This window comes from Dendrobium catenatum, unplaced genomic scaffold (genome assembly GCF_001605985.2).
Source record: "Dendrobium catenatum unplaced genomic scaffold, ASM160598v2 fragScaff_scaffold_54, whole genome shotgun sequence".
NCBI classification, from domain to species: domain Eukaryota; kingdom Viridiplantae; phylum Streptophyta; class Magnoliopsida; order Asparagales; family Orchidaceae; genus Dendrobium; species Dendrobium catenatum.
The window spans coordinates 1015597-1036096 of record NW_021318516.1 but is presented as its reverse complement, the minus strand read 5'-3'; the positions used below and the strand labels follow the sequence as shown (position 1 = coordinate 1036096).

General features: G+C 36.7%; 1 protein-coding gene across 9 annotated transcripts in view; it reads left to right on the top strand.

The window, feature by feature from the left end:
• The window catches only part of LOC110114712, a 46967-nt gene extending 26915 nt beyond the window's left edge, over positions 1-20052 (top strand). For 7 of the 9 annotated variants that reach the window (XM_020847676.2, XM_020847678.2, XM_020847679.2 and 4 more), the window contains exons 7-10: positions 3801-3932; positions 6384-6451; positions 6666-6727; positions 19371-20052. In XM_020847676.2, coding sequence (XP_020703335.1) covers positions 3801-3932; positions 6384-6451; positions 6666-6727; positions 19371-19504 — 396 coding nt within the window. In that variant the 3' untranslated portion in view covers positions 19505-20052. The remainder of the gene's footprint in view (positions 1-3800; positions 3933-6383; positions 6452-6665; positions 6728-19370) is intronic. The other 2 variants (XM_028694714.1, XM_028694715.1) reach the window with 2 other exon arrangements.
• Positions 20053-20500: the final 448 nt, after the last annotated feature.

The window sequence follows — 20500 nt, the reverse complement described above, 5'->3', positions numbered from 1 at the left end:
AAATAGTAAAATTTTGTATATTTGCAACTTCACCATTGTTATGTTTATGACACATTTTAAGTTCAGTTTATTAATGTATGAATTGATTCATTCATTAAGTAGTGACTATAATAACCTAGTTTATGATTGTTAAAGATGAATGGTATTGGAAAGACAAAATAAGTCATATATGGGAAATAGATCCGCACAAGTAAAGGTGAAAGACCTGACGATGTAAGCCTATACTCTCAAAATTCTAAAAGTTGAGAATTCAGACCCAATCTTGAATGAGAGGACAACTTCAATTCTAAAAGCTGAAAATTCAGACCAATCTTAAATTTGAAAGCTGGATGAGTACAAAAACCTATAGTCATTATATGACTTATATAAATGTGTTGAACAGTAAACATAACAAAAAATGATGTTATGCATTTCTTATGTTTAGTATAAAGATTACATATGTTTTGCATTAATTGTTAATATGTTTATTATTATTTCTTATACCTTTCCTGAGTATTTCATTGAGCTTTAGCTCATTAGCAGTAGTTGTACTGCAGAAAAGGGGAAGAAGCCAGTAGGGCACTAGAGAAAAAGTGTAACTGAAATTTTGTGTAAGTAAACTTTTAGATGTATAAAGAGATATGAGTGGGAGCTCTACAAACTTTTGGGTAGGTAAGTAAATTTAATAAGTTTTAATAAAGCTCTATATTTCGATTGAGATGTGCATTTTATTTGAGGTATATTACATATGCTTCATGTTATGAAGTATAAAGCTTGGTTTGTTGTGATATGTTAGGATATTCTGAATGGGCTACTTCTTACACCCTGATTCTGATAGTGGTAGTTAAGAATAGGTATTGGTAAGAAAGCTGTATTTTCAGAATGACTATTAGGGGGGTCAAAAAGGGGTGTGACATTGCTAATAACAGGATTTAATAGATTAACAATGAGCTCTAGGGATCCAATAGGTGCCAATTACAAACTTCAAAAACTCGACCAAATAATTGGTTGGGAGCGTTTCGGTCAAGTTATTTTCATGATGAAAAATATAGTATTTAATGGTTGAATAGTTGGCAGTTGTGCATCAAGATCCAACAGATGCTGGAGGTCAAGTCAAGGGACCTAGGCCTAAGTTTTTCAAAGTAAGCGGGCTTGCAAGTTTGAGTAATAATTGTGGATATATGCGTAGGTGTCCTAAATCATGTTGAACTATAAGCGGTTTGTTGAAAAAAATGACAGTTTCGGACTTTTTGATATTTCTGAATATTTTTGGATGAGTTGATATGCCATCCAAGAAGAGAGTGTAAACATTGGGAATTCTATGCTTGATTGTTTGGCTATCATTGAATAAATTTCAACATTAAGACAAGTCTTTTACGCTTAGGATCAAACTTCAATTATCATAAATTGTTTTGAGCCAGGTCAGAGCTTGCTAGTCAATGTACCTTATTTACTTCTATACATGGTTGGATCTATTTTTCTGGTTAGAAGGTAATCAGTGCTTTATTTGCATATTCAGTCTACTGATAAGACTACAATATTATTAAAATTTATAACAACAGTGAGTTAGTTTTCCAGGGCCAGTTAAGTTGTATAATATGCTAGCATTAAAGTTCTCATGAAAACCAATTGCCAACATTACTAGAGCAATGCTGACAAGGTTGAAGACAATTTTATTGCCTTCTACCCAGCCTAAATTATGATCCAAAATCTTAAAGATGCCTGCTAGTTTGAACCGTGGTGGCTAAAATATTCCTGATTTGTGACTTCGGTCAACCAAAGCAATGCCTCCAAAAATTCTTGCAATGTTGGATTCTAAGTTAATTACTGTAAATACTTGCAACATGGACTTATAAAGTATGGTATTGTGCTTTTTATTCAATAATTGCGCTCGTTAGAATATTTTCTTGTTTATTTTTTGTTATCCATGGTAGAGTGAGCATAATGATATGTCACTGTCAACTTTTGGTCTTGATCTCCTTATTCTCTTCTTAGTGTACAAGCGTTTGAGTAACTTATATTCATTGTTGAAGACTAAATTGTCTAATTTGTTGATGTAACCAATGAGTATGGATGTTAGAATGCTAGAGAAATTCCTTGATATGATGCTTAAGATTAGCGAAACATATATAGATACTTAGTTTTAATGGATGTGAAATAGATTATTAATCAATAATGGTGGAAGAGGACTTGATAGACCTAGATATTTTTTTTATAATTTTTTCATTTTTTTTTTAATTTTTTTTATAAATTTTCTTTGACTTGATAGACCTAGATGTGATAGGTTTAAGCTTTAATAAATTTACTATCCAAAAGAATGGATAGTAATGTAAGTGCATTTATAAAAGTCCATTTTTGTTATATTTTTTATCCTTGAAAAGTTCTTTGGATAAAAGTGATCAGGAACTTTTATAAAAGTGCAGCATGATCTAAATATAAGTACAAATTATATGTCTCTCCACTTTGGCTAGCTATTAAGTTCGTGATTGATCAATATGATCCTACCAGTGGGGTGTCAAGCCTCATGTTGACCCCTTCATTCCAGTAAATGTAATGAAGGAAATTAAACGATTCATGAACATTTCAAAAAAACACCCGTCAAAGAAGAAGCCTTCCAAATATTTATTTTATATGATACACACCCGCACAAAGCAACTAATAAACCCCAAAACATTATATAATAAACCTCCGATTTGATTTGATACATTACCTTTGGTCCACACTCATCTTACTACTGTTATATAACAAAACATAAATATAAATTGACCTGATTCTACTCAGTATCAATTTTATCATCGATTTTTTCTTCTTAAAATAGCCAGGATAAAAAATTTGGCGAGATTTGAGGCTTAAAAAGATATATAATTCTAATACAAAATTCAAGTACTCAAAACAGTGAACAACATATATCTAGTATGATTGGGTATAATCATAAACTAAACATCATTTATATCATCAACATGAAAACTTGTAAGTTATTTATAAAATCATTTAACATTAATATGCACAAATGAATAGTAATAACAAACTGCCTATCACAATGTTACAGATAGATCAATATATTATTAGTTGATGATTTAAATGACTAATCTTGAATTTAATCATATTAATATTCCAGTTCTTAATTATCTTCTTTTTTTATATTTCATCTCACCTTTAGCCTAAGAATGTGTCATGTCTAGGTTTAGGCCATCATAATGTAAACTTGGCCCTTCATGCTTCTTCATAATATTCAATAGAGTCTAGATAAAAATCCAGCATTATTGTTATTAAACTACATTGAGGACCTTTGTTGCCTCTCTTGGGGTCATAAACATATCGTTGCCCCCCATAACCTAATATGACATTCCTTAGGCTTAGCAAATTCTGATCAAATACTTTAGCTTTTAGTTAAACTTGTCACGTGTCAACTTAAAATAAGCATGTAATCCGGTGCTTCATAAACACGCGAATCAGTCCATGTATAAAAAAGGAACACTGTAAAGAACACATTTTTTCCTTAAAAATATCCTATCAATTAGCAAACTATTTACATAATCATAAAATACTTTTTTTTGAACTTGAATCATTAGAATTTATGCAGGGTCATTTATACTTGAATTGTTGTGGGCATACATTCAACAATATGAGAAAGTTTTAATGCGAGCACATCTAATTGTAATTATCATCATTTAATTTGAAATGGTTTCATATATAGATGCTTATTGTGCGTGCTATAGTTATTCAAATTTTGATATAACTTTTGAAGCCTTGTCTGCTTTTTCAATCTGATATTTTCCTGTTGTATGCATGCAAATCATTATTTCATATTTGAAACTTAGGTGCTTGTAGATGCAGAGTGCACTCATGATGGATCAATCAAGCACATTCAAAAGTTTGAGTATTGGGGGTGGTCAACTTTCCAGCGCCGAGTACTTGACCCAAATCGAATGCAAAATTTGACATGTCTGCAAGTAAGTTTCTTTCAAATTTAAGGTGGATTTGTTTGTTACCAGAACTTGGGTGCATCTTAGAGGTCTAGCAAGTTCAATGTCATATTCGTTGTAGTTAAATATGTGCGGCCAGGAAGCTGGATCTTTCTCTTAAGTATGTTTTGTAGCAAATTTTCTTGTCCACTACCAACCATTCTTCCTTTCTGATCTTAGTTTGTTCGAATTTATCTGAGCGAATTACAAATTTTTTGTGGACTGGATGAAAAATATGGTAGTAAAAGTTGGTCTTGCGCAAGATAGTTTTCAAATTGATTGAAAAGCACATTGATATATTGAATAAACCCATAAATTTTTTATTCTTACAATTGTAGAAGTCCAAAGAATTTGAAGGTATTATTTGGTTGCCATCCTTTCACATTTATAATTAACTAAAGGATGGTATACAAAGTATACTAAAACATTCTTTATTTTCCAGATCACAACTTTCTGAATTTGAATTAAACTTTATGGACTTCTGTAAGTTCATTTTAACACATCTGATTTATATCTTTCATAACAATGAGGCCCAACAAATGTCATTGAATTTTATGAATTTTGGGTCTTTTTGCGGGTGGTCTTCTTTATTTTCGTTTTGGAGGCTCCATTGTCAAAATCCAATCAATGAGATGGAGAAATTTTAGCTTCTGCTAAAGTGGATCATACTCTAATATTTTTAATGTTTATTACATAAAAAATAAATATATGACAATGTATGGGTTTATTCATTTATTATGACTCCAATTCATTTTAGTCCAAAACCAGCCAAACTTGAGAATTGGGCTTGGGCCAATGTCCCTTATGTTGATTTTGATAGGGACAAGTTTTGTTGAGGAACTACTCAGTCGTTTTACTTGCCTTTTGGTGATGGATGTCTAGGAAGCGAGTAGCAAAGGAGTATGCTAATCTTTACACTGCTTCCTTTTTGCCCACACCCAAAATTGGTCCAGGGAAGATAGGCATATATTTGGCTAGCCAATGCTGCATTTTCTTGCAACCCTCCACCACAACCCTTGTTCCCCCGTCATTTAGCTACATAAGTGATGTTTCTGTCAAAATACCAGACCACTTTTGTGAAAATTAGGGTGTTTACTGCTAGAAGATGAAATTGAGGTAAAAATACCAAAAATTCATGAAAATAGGGATTAAAATAGCTTCATGATTTTCTCTTACTGGATAGTGTAGTCAGGAGGCTCTTATCCATTTTAATCACCTGTCTTGCATACATATTCCATTTTCTTACATAATAGAATAAGATCTTAAGCCTATCACAATACTCATCATTGTATCTTTTAGTAATATTGATTTTTTTTATGTAATGGTAATTTTTAAATTTTCAAATCATTAAATCATTAAAGATATGCATGCAGGAGCTATTACTTGCGTTCAAACACAAGGTGGTTTGACCAAGTATTTCCCTATTTCGGTTGGGTTACATCAAGGATCAGCCTTAAGCCCATATCTTTTTTCTTTAGTCATGGATGTTCTCACTAGACATTTGCAAGAGGATGTACCTTGGTGTATGCTTTTTGCTGATGATATTCTTCTTATTGATAAGACTAGAGAGGGAGTTGAAAGTAAACTTGAATTATGGAGGTCAATATTAGAGACTAAAGGTTTTCGCTTGAGTAGATCTAAAACGGAATATATGGAGTGTAATTTTAGTACTAATAGACCTAGTGAGGGGATTGTGACTTTGGGCGATCAAGTTATTAATAAGAGTACACGTTTTAGATATCTTGGATCTATTGTTCAGAGTGATGGTGAAATAGATGGGGATATTATCAGCAGAATTCAAGTTGGATGGTTGAAGTGGAGGAATGCATCGGGCTTGTTATGTGATAGAAATATACCCCTCAAACTTAAGAAAAAATTCTATAAGATGGTAGTGAGGCCTACAATGCTTTATGGTGCCAAATGTTGGCCATTAAAAGAGAAGCATAATAATAAGTTAATGTTGTTGAATGGTAATTTTTAAATTTTATTTTATTTTATTTTTTGTATCATTCTTCATTTGACATATTACTATTTCACGGAATCCAATCATATGCCCAACGCCCCTTACCCTTATTACTATCCTGACCCATCTTATTTTTTATTGATCAAAATATTGACAACCAACTTTATTTGGCAAGCTGACTTGGTTTTTGAACAATCATATTAAATTTACTGATGGCACTGTCTATGCAATTTGAGAGAATCATCCTTTGAATCATGCTTTAGGCATTTGGGACGATGCTAATGCTATTGGCTTGCTCCTAGAAAATTAGGATAAAGCTTTATGGTTTGAGTTATGTTTCAACTGGGTAATGCACTTATTGCCACATACTTGTTCAGCTTATGGCTATGAGAGCATCACTGTATCATTGAAAACTTTTATAAGCACTCAAATGAAATTCAGCATTTATACTACACATTAATATTGTTGTTCTACAGCTGGCACTACTTACAAATGGCTTCAGATTATTGAAAATTGGTGGTTCTCTCGTATACAGCACCTGTAGGTAGGTATCTTCTGAGTTCCTATAATCCGAGGCATTGCATCTGTTCTGCAGTTCTTTGTGTTATCCGAAATGTATGTATTTTGTCACTTAGCTTGAAATGTGCATGCCTTGTCCCCATTATTTTTCACTGTTAAAAGTTTTGATGTTCTGCATTTCATGGATTGTTCGAGTTTAAGCAAGAGGTTGTTGATTTTAATTTAATGCTTTTTCTTAGTTTAACAGTTGCACAGAATGAGGCTGTGGTTGAGCAGTTCCTCTCCAGAAATCCATCAGCTGGTATGATGACTTTCTTTTTATTTCTTTTACTTATATTATTATTTTTTTTTGTACTTTGCAATACAATCACAACATTTAGCGAGACCTTATTCATTTTAGGGTAGGTTATCCATTATTTGGTCTGAAAGCCATCTAAAGAACATAATCTTGGTGGGGTTCATCTCTGTTGTGATAACTGTTTGAACCAATCGGTCCTTCTTCAAGCCATATAAAGTGAATGCTCTATCCTTGTTTTTTTATCTATGTCTAGTTAATACATCATTGCTTAAATTTAAGATACCCAAGTGTTGGGGATGATGAGGAATGACAAAACAAGTAAGAAAGTAAAAGCAACGGAAAAGTAAAGGACACCGGGATTTAACATGGAAAAATCCAAAATAGGGGAAAAACCATGGAGCCACACCACACCAAGAAATCCACTAGAAAATTGGGAGAAATAAGTACAAATCTCTCTTTTCTCTCTCCTCTTTTTCACATGCACCATTCTCAATTGTCTACATACAAAAAATACAAGAGAAAATCGAGAAAGAAAACCGTCCACTTCGTCTCACAGCACTGCGGCGCTCAAGTCTTTGTGTTGCACCGCTGCAGCGCCGTATCTATACTACTGCGGCGCTCTACTGTTTGCCGTTCAGCGTTGGGGCGCTTTGGAATGCAGCGTTAGGGTGCTCGGGTATGGAAAAAAATTTCAAGTGAAAAGCACCCGAACCCAAGCAGGAGGTAAACCCCACGCACCCCCCAGCGAGTACAACAAGCATTGAGGTTCAAGACAACAGAACAACCAGATTGATCTACACAATCAGATTCCACACATCTACACAACTTAAAACTCCTCTCTCCTGATTGGTAGAACGTGTGGAAGACTAGTGTAAAAATGTTATGTTGGATGTGATATACTTGGAAGAATTATACAATGAATAAATTTTCTTGCCGACTCATAGAACTTGCAACTCAATTATCCTTTAACTATGTCTAACACTATGACCCATTCATTTACATATGGTCCAATGATAATAGTTGGGAATGTAATTGTAAATGATATTTGCATTCTCATCATTTTTAGAAGCTTAAAACCGTGATTGGAGTGTCACGACTTGGCCCGAGAATTCAGAGTATCAAGCGAGAGTATATGGTTGGATGTAGTTTTTGAGCCTCTGTTATTAATGTTCATACATTTTCTTAGCACTGATATGAAAAGAGACACTAAATAACAAAAATTCATCTGAATCAAAACCATATTAGTTATAATGTAAATGCCTTTTTTCCTTTCTCCTTTCTCCTATAGTGCAATGTCAACGATAAATTGATTCTCTTCTTCATTCATTTAGTTCTTGATATTTTTTTGGGCTCCGAAAATTCGTGCCTTGGCCTCTCTGCGCCTTCTTTTTTTGACGGGGAGAGTTTAACATATTTATGTTCCAAGGTAAATTTTTAGAAGACATTGGGTTTTATATAAGACACTGCCCAGATATTTCGCCCTCATTTTGTGAGGACTCATAGGCGCAAGCTCTTATAGGTAATTACCTCTCCTAATAACACGAGAACTTTTAATTAAGGTTGGTCATTAAATATGTCACAATAATTATCTAACATATAATAGCAGCAATTTTAGGGTTTGAATTTAGTTTTGAATTTTTGAGTTTAAGGTTTGAAATTGATTACCGTATACTTAAACTGGTGATGGGGAAATGAAGACGGGCCCGATCAAGATCCCATTGGTCTGTCGTCCCGGGTTGTCATGATACATGGTCTACTTGGTTAGAGGAGGTAGTCGACCCAACTTGACAAAAGGAACCTTGTCGACAATCATGGGTTGTTTCGTCGAATAATACTTATAGACCTGGGTGAATATTTGTCTAAGAAGATGAATTTAAGTCAACTTTAGCTAATAAAGGGCTTTATATTTTATAGAGTGCATCTATAATTCATTACTCAATAGGCTTTTAACCATTAGGGAATATACGAGCTTTGTGCCATTTTGCTGCAAAAATCACCCGGCCAAAGGGCAGATGTCACGTCCCTTCTTGCCATTAATCAACTGAGAATGAACTATAGTAATTGTTGACCTCTAAGCATTAACCAGCACAACAAAAATGAAAATCCCGTGTAAATACCTGTAGACCGTCGGATCCACGAAGTCGTGCCGAAATCCCACTGCTCTATTATTTGTGAGTTGAAGTTATTATTTAATTCATTATGGTTGTCAAACTGTTGCGAAGAGTGGATGTATTTTAGTTTTAAGTTTTTGGTGATGGGATTTCCATTTAAATATTTATAATTTGATAGATATTACATTTTGAAATTTTAATAGGCTTCGAAAATTGATCTCTCTGGTTGAGATTTACATTCAACGGGGTCATCATCAGAGTGATTTTGCAATCACTTTAAAAAAAATTGTATTTCCATTTGGGTTTATGGGTATTTGAAAATAGAGTCCCATTCGATTGAATTTTTTTATCAACACGGTCATCATCGGAGGCATTTAGCACTTTTAACAAATCCGCAAAGCATTCTAAGTCTCGCAGGAGATTGATAAAAAGATCGGAGCACATGTGGAATATATCTTAACATGTAGATCGATGCTATTGTAGGGGTGTTTGAACACTTGTAGTGACTCTGCGAAGCATTGTCAGATCTTGGATTTTGGGGCTTGACATAAAGATCGGAGCACATGCGAAATAGATTTTTTTCAAGTGTGAATAGGCATCCTTCTTTGTCATCAAATTTGGCAATTTAGATTTAATCTTTCAAATGTGGATGTCGTTAGAGGAAGCAGAAGAAGGAAGGTAGTTTAAGATTACTTATTGGATCGTTTCTGAGCTATTTGGGAAGGGGACCTACACGAGCAATTCTTTGCCTTGACTCAGGAGGGGAGCGTTATGGAATGCATGGAGAAATTTGAGTTGTTGTCGGGACGGTTGAGGGGAATTTCAGAGGCGGTCTTGGAGGGAAATTTCATGAAAGGCCTCAAGCTCGGCATATGAGCGGATCTTCAATTGCTAAAGCTGAGGGGGTTGAAGGATACGATGGAGCTAGCACAAATAGCAGATGATAGAAGGCAGATGGAGAGAAGCAGTAAGACGGGGTTGCAGGTGGATCTTACGAAAGTATTTCAATTTCATTAGCATTGAGGGCCCAGACAATATCTTTTCAGCGGGAGACACTAAGAGAGAAGAGTGGGGGAGTTCGGTTAGGGGCCAACTTCAAGCACCTTACAGAGGCAAAGGTGCAAGACAAGAAAGCGAAAATTTTTTGTGCTTTCGCTGTGATGAGAAATATGCACTAGGCCATCAGTCAAGGAATGCACACTCCAGGTTCTTCTGGTTTATGAGGAAGAGATTAATAGTGAGGAACTAGTGGAGAAAGCAGAAGACGGAAGAGAGCACCTACACCTTGATGTGGCAAAAGTGCCCCTAAATTCTGTGGTGGGATTTACTCCAAATCACACTACGAAGGTGAGAGGACATATCAGGAAGCAGCTAGTGGTGGTCTTGGTGGATAGCGGGGCTACACATAACTTCATCTCAAATCGTGTCTTGGATTAGTTGGGATTGTAATTGGTGGACACAAGGAGCTTTGGAGTTATAATGGGAACATGAACAATGGAGAGGAGTAGGGCGATTTGTAGAAGGGTGGTGCTGACGCTTCAAGGTATATCAATAGTGGAGGATTTTCTTTCCATAGATTTGGGTCTTATAAGGTCGTGGAGCATATTGAAGCAATAGCCTATCGATTAAGGCTACTACCTTCATTAGCTTTGCACCTAGTCTTTCTTGTCTCAAAACAGAGGAATGCGATAGGAGAGGATACACTATCGTCTCTACCCTCAACTTTGATAGAAGACATGGAGATCATTTTGAAACCTCTGGAAGTAGCAGGTGTGCGCAGAGAGGAGAAAGGGGCACATGAGGTGCTAATCAAGTGGAAAGATCTTCAAGAGCATGATGCTACATGAGAGTCATACGAGAAAATCAGGAGACAGTTCCCTATCTTTCACCTTGAGGGCAATGTGCATTTTGTGGAGGGGAGTATTGATACAGGAGAGGGTAGCATGCCAGGGGTGGACATGGCAAGGGATTTGACCCCCCTTGCGGGGCCCATTAACCTATCATTACATATGTGAGAAGAGGAATTAAGTAAGGGATTAATTAGGAGGATTTCCTAATTGAAATTCAAATTGGAGAGGAAAATATATTAGGAAAGAGGGGTGGGGGCTGATTTAAGAAGGATTTCCTAATTAAAATTCAAATTAGAGAGGGAAATATATTAGGAAAAGGCGGGGGGTGGTAGGGGGTTGAATTAGGAGGGTAGGAGGGAAATATGAGAAGCTTATTTAAGGCTAAGTTTAGGATTTGTTCTCTTTATGTACAATTTTATTTGAGAGTTGCTGTAATTTTTTCTTTTTCATTAGGGCTTCCTAGCCGCGTCTAGGTTGTTTGGGAGAGCTGATCTACCTCTTGAATTGTAGATTGCTTGCATCTTTCTTTTTTATTGAAGTTATAATAAAAAATCAGCCATCTATATTCATGTTCATGCAGTTTTTTCATTATGTTTGTTGTATTTGTCTCCAAGACGTATCAATATAGAGGCTTGAGGGAACTAGAGTAATGTGATGATGAAATTATAAAGTGGATTGATGTGATGTAAAGATTTGAATGTGAAGTGCTTGGGAGATATAAAGGGTTGAGGGGAAATTGATGTGATGTGCTTTATTTATGTATTTTGTTTTAGTCATTGTTCTACTACAATCTGATGCATGTTGTTATACTAATTCTTCATGTTGTCATTGTACCCAATGTAGCAAAATATTTGATTTGTTGATATACTACATTTAATGTCATGCCATGGATATTAATGTAAAGGTTTTATAAAAAATAATATATTTTACTATTTCAATTCTAGACTTTCTAGTATTAGAATTACGTGTCCATTTACTGTCTTGTATATTAAAAATTTTGGTAGGTTCCGGATTACCTACTAAATAGCTACTGCTAATTTTTATTTTATTTGTATATATAAATTTCAGGTTGGGGAAATGAAAAAGAACAAATTGAGTAGATATAGAAGTGGCAACGACTAGTTATATTTATGTCTTATGTTATTAGTTTTATTCTTTTGAAATCACGGGGATTTCTGTAATGATAGAAATTAATGTATCGTGATTGTTGTAAATAAATATTTTGATTATATAGAAACTTTTGATGACCTTATTATAATATTTCGATGATATTAGTGGCTTTGTGTATGTCGTATATATATACTTAAATGAAAACAAAGAGAGAGATAAGAAATTCCATCCAATTTGATCTTGGGTATCACTTGTTACGCATCCACCATGATATGACTTGTCTTATGTAAGGCTTGTGTTGTGTTGGGTCGTGATAGCAACATGCTTCTCAAGGCAACGCACTTGAATTTTGATAATTTACATTTTTGTGGGCACGAGCTTTGAAATATTCAAATTTAATTATTGGCACAGGTGATTTTTATTGGAATAAACACTATATTTCATTGTAAAGGCAACACCTTCTATTCACTTACACATTTATGTGTTGCATATGTGATGGCATTGGTTGAAGGCATGTAATTAGGGGATTCATGGGCTTGGTTGAACCGTTGAAGTTAGGGAGTCTCTCTCAGCCTGTAGATGAGTTATCCTATTCATTATAATTATCCTACTCTTGCTCATAGGCAAGCTGTTCTATTCATTACAAGTCTCCTGTAAGTCTTTTAAAATTTTGCAAATTTTTATTTATTTGCATTTTTATCTTAGAAATATTAAATTAGGTTTGGTTTCTTGTGAGTGTACTTAGTTTGAATTTTGACAATCTCCTGATATCTCTCCGATATAGGAGAAATTTTTAGGAGCACTGGTCTTCCTACCACGTTTTTTTTAGCATGCATGTTTGTGAGGTCTCACGGTTGGGGATCTTCTGTCCTAGTGTGCTTAAAAAAACAAACTTAAGTCTTTAACATCTGCGTCATGAAAAGAAAGTTTTCCTCACCACGTTGGAACTATGTGAATAGGTACTTAGGTGTGCAGATGTCACCGTTGTGCTACAACTACGTGAACAATTATTTAATTTTAAGGCTTTGAAATTAGTCGTTGCGTGAGGTCGGCGACGATGATGGGAGTGAAGAGCTTGCAAGGATCAAAAAACACATTTTTTTATCTCTATTTTTTTTCTCTTTTTTTGTTTTTTTCTGATTTTCCCTTTTCTGTTATAATAATAATGAGAGAGAGAGAGAGAGAGAGAGAGAGAGAGAGGTGCTATCTCTCTCAATTAGAGAAAAATGGAGGAGAGATGGGGAAGTTGCCGGCTGAGGGGTTGACAGTGGATTGACGTTGCTGGTGGAAGAGAGGTGGTGGGGGTTAAGGGTGCTTTGAGATGGCTGGATGGGGAGAGAGCGGCAGGTCGCAACTTAGTTGGCTAAAGTGGTGGGAGATGGAGGTGTTGATCATGTGGGTGATTGGTGTGGAGAGGGGTTGTTTGATCCAGTGTAATAGAGGGGAATTCGGATGAACAAGCAGGAAAATGAGGACAGGAGGTTGGGATAGCTTGGATTGGGTGTGTCGGAATGAGTAAGTTGGAGTTGTTGGTGGGTGAGGGGGCTGGAGGAGGTGAGTGATGTCAGTGTAGGTAGGAGTTATAGGCAAGAGGAGGAATGGATGGGTGTGTTTTGAAGTGGTGGCTGCAATAGATAGGAGTAGGAGGTGGTTTGGAGTAGCTAGGAGATCAGGTTAGTAGAGGGGGCAGCAGGCTAACTTGTGCAAAGCAGTGTTGACCTGTGAAAGAAAAAAAAAATCAAAATCAAATCTATTACCTGCCCCGCCTCATCCCGCACGTACGATTGGTGTCGTGTCTCCGCACGTCGTTCACACGTTGAAGCCACGCACGACGTCGCATCGCCCACGACCTCTCCGCGTCGTTAAAAGGAGGCGAGAGCGAGGCCTTCGGCCTCCCTTCCTCTCAATCTTTCTCGCTCGCTCTATCCCGCATTCCCTTCCGGCCGAATCGGAAGTTACGACACTTTGATCGGAAGAAACAGTGGGAGCTCGCTGGTCCCCCAACTTCTTCGACGCTGTTCAGCTCTTCTCCTTCGACGACTTTCTACCTATAGGATCGGAGGTTACGACAATTTGATCGGAAGCGGCCATAGGAGCCGCTCGCTGTGAAGTCACTTGCTCCCTTTCTCTCGTGCCTCTCCATCCTTGTCCGACTTCACTCACACCGACGTTCCCTCCTTGTCTGATCGAAACTAGGACATTTTGATCAGACGAGACCACGAGAGCCTGCCTCCTTCGGTTCTTTGGTTGTTCGACGTCGCTCCTTCAAACGACTTTCCCTTCTTGTAGACCGAAAGTAACAACATTTTGATCGGGAGCAACAACCCGAGCCACTCGTTGTGAAGGTAGCTTGATCCCTTTCATGCACTCATTCAGCCAAATCCAGTCGGTCTGCCGAACAGAGAGGGGGAGAGGAGAGGGACCTTCTTATGCTTTATTATTATTATTATTATTGTTATTAAATATAACATTAATGATAATATTAATAATAATAACAATTATTATTTCAAAAAAATATATATTTTGCAATAATCGTGCTCTCTTGCCTCGACAAGCGTGTCGGGCTGGCAAACCACCTATGCACGCCTTTATTGAGCATGATAGAAGGGAACCCGGTGTAACACCTATGACGAAGTAAGCGAGCAACCCATCGTCATCCTGCCTCGACATGCGTGTCGGGCCGGTGAACCACATATGCACGCCTTTATTGAGCGTGGTAGGAGGGAACCCGGTGCGACTCCTACGACGAGGTAGGCGAGCGACCCCTCGGCCCCCAAAACCTGTCCCGATGTGTGCGACAAGCCGATCAACCACCTATGCACGCCTTTATTGAGCGTGGTAGGTGGGAACCCAGTGCGACGCATACGACGAGGCATGTAGGCCTGCTATACGCTTTTATTAGCGTGGTCGGGACAATTCTTAAGTACTCGTACACGGCTTTGTACCTGCGGGGAAACAACTGCTCTTTTCTTGCAATAGGTATCGAAGACCCATGCACGCCTTTATTGCACGTGGTGGGGACAAAGACTTTACACGGCCGCGGTGTCATCGCAAGAGGAAACCTACCATGCACGTCTTTATTGTGCGTGGTGGGAAATGCCCAATTTTTCGTAGTTTTCCCTAAACAGGGAAGACGCCGGTAGGCTGCCGAAATTTCGGGTGAAATATTACAACACGGACCTGTTTGAATTCAAAAAGGACATGCAAGGACTTGAACATTTGAACCTGAGCAAAGATTTGACTTGGACCATAAAGAACTTGTACTCGAACAAGAACAGTGGACTTGTGGACCTAAATCTGAACAAAAAGCTAAATAATTTCGAAAGGTCAAATCCAAATAAAACAAGATGAAATTGGAGCTGAATTCAAATCAAATGAGCATAACTTGAACTTGCAAAGATTTCATAAATCATGAACAATCAACTTGAACATGTACTCTGAGCTCGTACTTGAACTCGAGCTATACGACATTAAGTGGGGACTTATAAACTTGATGAATTCAAGTTTGAATGAAATTGAACTTGAATTCAAACACATGCAAGGTACAAAGCTTGAATCACACACGAGGAAACTCAAACTACAAGAACATTTGTACTGTCAATAGTGACTCAATGTCAGATGAAATACATTGACCCTAGTAAACAAATGTGATTAAGGCGCACTACAAGACCTCAATGCATGCAGTAAAGAATGTAGTGGACTATTGCAACAGTCTCTATGAGGTTTGGTGCATCGTACCTGCAAGAATGAAATGTATGGGCGTCCCTTCCATATGCACCATTGGAAAATCCCACAACAATCCCTACGAATGCTTGTTGATTGAAGAAGGCGATACTGGAGACCAATAATGAAAGATCCGTCCCTACAAACAAATGCAAATATATTAACCCGCCTGAGATTGGTGAAAGGTGGGTATGATGTAGGCAACAATAGTTCTTCCACAAACACTTCCAGGAGGTCGTAGTGGATACAACGGGCCCCTACAAATGAACATGAGCTGCTTATGGATAACAACAGTGGATACATCATAGGTACAACGAACCACTGTCGGCACAAGTACAAATATCACCTACGACAACGATGATTAAAGTCTACGAGTACGTCGGGTACGAAGGCAACTCGATATACATAAAAGGACATCGCCTGACAGAAAGGAAGAGATGTTTGAGCAAATTCAAACTAAACTTCCTGGTGTTCTAAAACTTATGAAGAAAACAATTCTTGCATCTTCAAATATCCGAAAACAACAAGTCTATTTCACTGAAGATCTTAAAAGGAGTCCCTTTCAAGGCAGTGGCCATGGATTTCAAGAAGGACCTCCCCGGTGAATGAGAAAAGGGGAGTCAACATCAAGATGAGGAGATCAAGACTGCACCGCCACTGGATCTGCAACACTTATACAAGCAGACAGAAGGCGTCTACAATCTACAACGCACCGCCACCGGATTTGCAACACCTGTACTAGCGGACAGAAGGCGTGTATAAACTCTTAAATGAAATGTTGTGCACTCAAATGAAAGTTGCCTACACAACTACAACTATTTCAAAGAACCCATGCACGTGCACTGTAGTTTGTATACACATAGGTACACTAAAGGGGTATATAAAAATAACCCACATGGGCCCTAGAGAGCGTGTCATAAATACACACGTGACGTCTAGGGATGCTGCGCGGGTCGGTAAGTGAATTCAAGTTTGAATCCGATCCTTCTATACGGATCAATAGAAGTCGACAGGGTCGAACCTTCAAACAAATACACGGTTGTGGCGACCGATGTATTTATTTTAATACATTCATATTAGGCCTTCAAGGCTTATAACACTGAGAATTCACTAACAAAGACAAAGTCTACGAAACTCGATCCCCTATCAGCAAGTTGATAGGGTTGACAAGACTTAATTAAATGGAAATGATCCCAAACACCCCGATGATGGCCATGTTGAATGTCTATCTCAATCGGAGGGGTGCACAAACATTTCAAATATCTTCAAAAATTCCATCCAAAGTCCAAACTCTAAAAAAATTCAAAAATCCAAAATTCCCAAAAAATCCAAAATCCAAAAATATTTAAAATTGAAACAGATCCATCAACACTTAAAAGCACAAAATCCATCCACCATTCGCAACAGTTTGCCGAGGTAGACAAATCTGAAAATTACTTCAGTTCACAAAGAGCTAAATGCCTAGTCGAAAATATCACTAGGATCCATTCTCAAACAATCTCCTGCCAATAAGGACATGGTATGTGTCCTCTAACCGACGATTTTGCTGCCAAATGACACAGCAGGATAAACGTTTATGACCCAGGGTCCTCTGAACCGAGTTGTTTTGCCGCTAAATGGCATCACGAAATACCGGTTATGGTCAGAGCCAATACGTTCCTTATTGGCATAAATCCTTGAGATATGAATCAATATGATATGATTGATAGGGCATAAAACCCTCTGTTAGCTAAGGTGGATTCAAATTTGTCCCCTTAGACAAACATTCATCTCAGGTCTACAAGGTACCCTTGGACGAAGCAACCCATGGCTGCCGATAAGGATCCTTCTGTTAGGTTAGTTCGATTACCTCCTCTCACTAAGTAGACTAGGGACCACGATGGCCCGGGACGACAGAACCATGGGATCTTGATCGGGTCCATCATCCATTCCCCCACCAACTGCTTTAAGTGCAAAATGGTGCAATTTCTGTTTTAAATATAAATTTTCCAAACTCTCCAAATCTCCAAATCCTAAACCCGTTGCTGCTACTATATGCCAGATAACACGTATTCTATACGTATCTAATTGACGACTAGCTTTAATCGAAAGTTCTCTCTCATGATCAGGAGGGGTAATTAACTATAGGGGCTTGCGCCTATAGTGATGAGCTGTTTAGGTAGCAGTCGATGTGTGAAGGTGGAGACGGGTGTTGGTTGTTCGATTTTGTGAGGTCAGAGGAGTGGGAGGAGGTATGCGTGAGTAGTTGCTTGTACATGTATGGGAGAAGGAGAAGACTTGCGTATGGGAGAGGGAATGAAGTTCAACTATAAAAAGAATGGGAGAGGGGAGCTTGGTTGCCTATTCGTAAATTAGGATATTATTATTTCTTTTCTTTTTATTATAATAAATATATTTTTTTTATTTAAGAGGCAAGAATGATAGGATAAGAGCAGGTATCGAGCAGGGATATGGATGCATATTTATATAAAATAAGATTTTTTTATATTTTATATATTTTTAATATAAATAAAAAATATATAATAAACATGTTTTATTATTATATATTTCATTAATATTATATATAAATTAAAAAAAATGTGAATCTACCCCTCGCTCGATTTCTCAATATTCGTGTCTCAGTTTACGTTTTGGCAATGCCTCTTGTGCAAATTATGCCTATTTTTCACACAATATCTCATTTAATATGTGTCCATTCTAAGTGATTTCGATGTTCCAGATGAAACGACAAAGTTCATTTCGCAAATAAGCGACGTCGCTCAATGTTACATCTGCAGTCCATCATTTTCAATTGTTGTCACTCGATTTGTGTGCCAAGGGTCCCTCTTGGGTATTTTTGACATCTTAGATGCAACGATTAAGTCCATTTCATGATGGATATCATTTTAGACAATTTTGCATAGTGTCTTGCCCGTCGTTCGTCGCTTGATCTTCTTATATGCAAGCAGTTCTTCTTTGGTAAATTTGTTGCTCTGAACACGTTGATGCATTCTGTTTATGCATAGAGTGATTTCATGTGACATCAAGGTGTTTCGCTAGACACACCCGTCAATTGTCATTCTTGTTATTCTCACTTTTATTGATTGCGGAATGTGTATGGAGGTCAATAGTATTATTTCATGCTAATTAATTTAACTGTTTTCCATGCAATAATAATTATTAATTATTTATTTGTTTAAATCTTAAACCTTGAAAATTACTGCCAAACACTTTAACCAATATTTAGCTAGATATAAAATTTATCATGCCAAACTATTTTCAAGATTTGACGTTTTCAAGTTTTATTAAATTCAAATTTACAAGATTTACTAAATCCTACTTGAATTCAAACATCCCCTTAGACTTTGAGACATTCTTCTTCACATTATTTTTTATTAAAGCAATTTTTTTGTATGTGTGTATGTATGTATATATCCTTTGCACAATATTCCTTGCAATTTTCACCTTTTTTTATTCTCTTTATTTTCAAACTACTCGAGGGACACTTCTGTCCCCAAATTGACATTTGTCAAATCCTTATTTCAACTCTGTTAATGAAGTTTGTAACTTAATGGTGGTGGTAGATTGTCCTTTGGTAGTAATTACTTGTGAAATTGTTCTATAGCATTTTTCTGTCTAGTTTCTATTTGGGGCAATTTAAATGTTTTGGTGTGATTGAATCTCACCTCCAACGGCGAGTTCAGCCATTTGTTTGATTATAATTAGACGAATTTGATTTTTCTTTTAAACTCGCCTTCAAAAATGAGTTTATCTTGGATTTCTACATACAAAAATTGTTTTCTTATTCCTTTCTACGTGCGTAGAGTTTCATAGAGTGCAGCATTAGCTGACTGTTCCAATGTTTTCTTGTAGAACTAATGAAGGTCGATTCTGCTGAGACGTGGCGCTGTAGAAGTGGAGGAATCCCCCTAACCTTGCGATTCGATCCCAAAACATCCCAAACCAGTGGGATGTTTATTGCAAAATTCACAAAAAATCCATCTTAGTTTTTTATTGCCATGTGAATATGTGATTACTCCTTGACTAGATAATTTTCTCAACAGATGAAATTAATCATTTTTTAATGCTTCTCTGATGATGGCATAAATGCTTGCTATTCCTCGGAGAAAGTGTCAGTATTTGAACTATGCAGTCTACCTTCTGAGAAATTATTCTGTGCGGATGCCAAATACTATTCACCATTTGGAGACCAATCAGAATGCGTTATGTTAGTAGTACCGAACCGGGTACCGAACAGGAGATGATGTGGCATATTCTGGTTGGTCTCCGGACAAAATTTGGTGTCTGCACAGAATAGTTTTTCCTACTTTCTTGAACATGAGCTTGTCCCGTTCATGATTCCAGGTTCGAAATTGTTCTCGGCCAAATCCTCAGAACTTTCACTTTTCTAATGATGATAAATTTCTTTAAACATTCTGTTGTTGGCAGGAAGAACAGGCATGGATATAATTCACATAGTTCCTTGAATATCTTGTGTATATTTACCAGAAGCATATAGAATTAACATGAGATGCGCATTATTGAGTTTGTGATTTTACATTTTGTTAAAATATGCCTGAGATAATCCTATTGAGAGCGAGTTGCGCTCCTCAGCATTTTGATTCTTATTTTAAATTGATTTATCACTGCTAGTTATTTCGCTTTAGTGCTTTATTTTTCAGTTCAGTTGTTTTGTTCATAAAGAGGACTGCTTATTGTAAGTCTCTGAATGGTTGATTTAGTTTTCCTCTAGAACAGTTTTTTTTTTTTTCTATTTTTTAGTATAAAAATTTATAGCTCAAAAAATTTTTAATAGTTGAAAGTTATTTTAAGAAGCAGTAAGAAAATTATTTGAAATAAAATTTTAATTGTACTTACATTCTTATGCATATTTTGCAATATTTACATTAGATTGATTTAGACATGAGGAATTTTGGAAAAATGCCTCTTAAAAAAAAAAAAAAATCAAAACCCTGCTATTTTAATTATTTAAATTTAGAGTT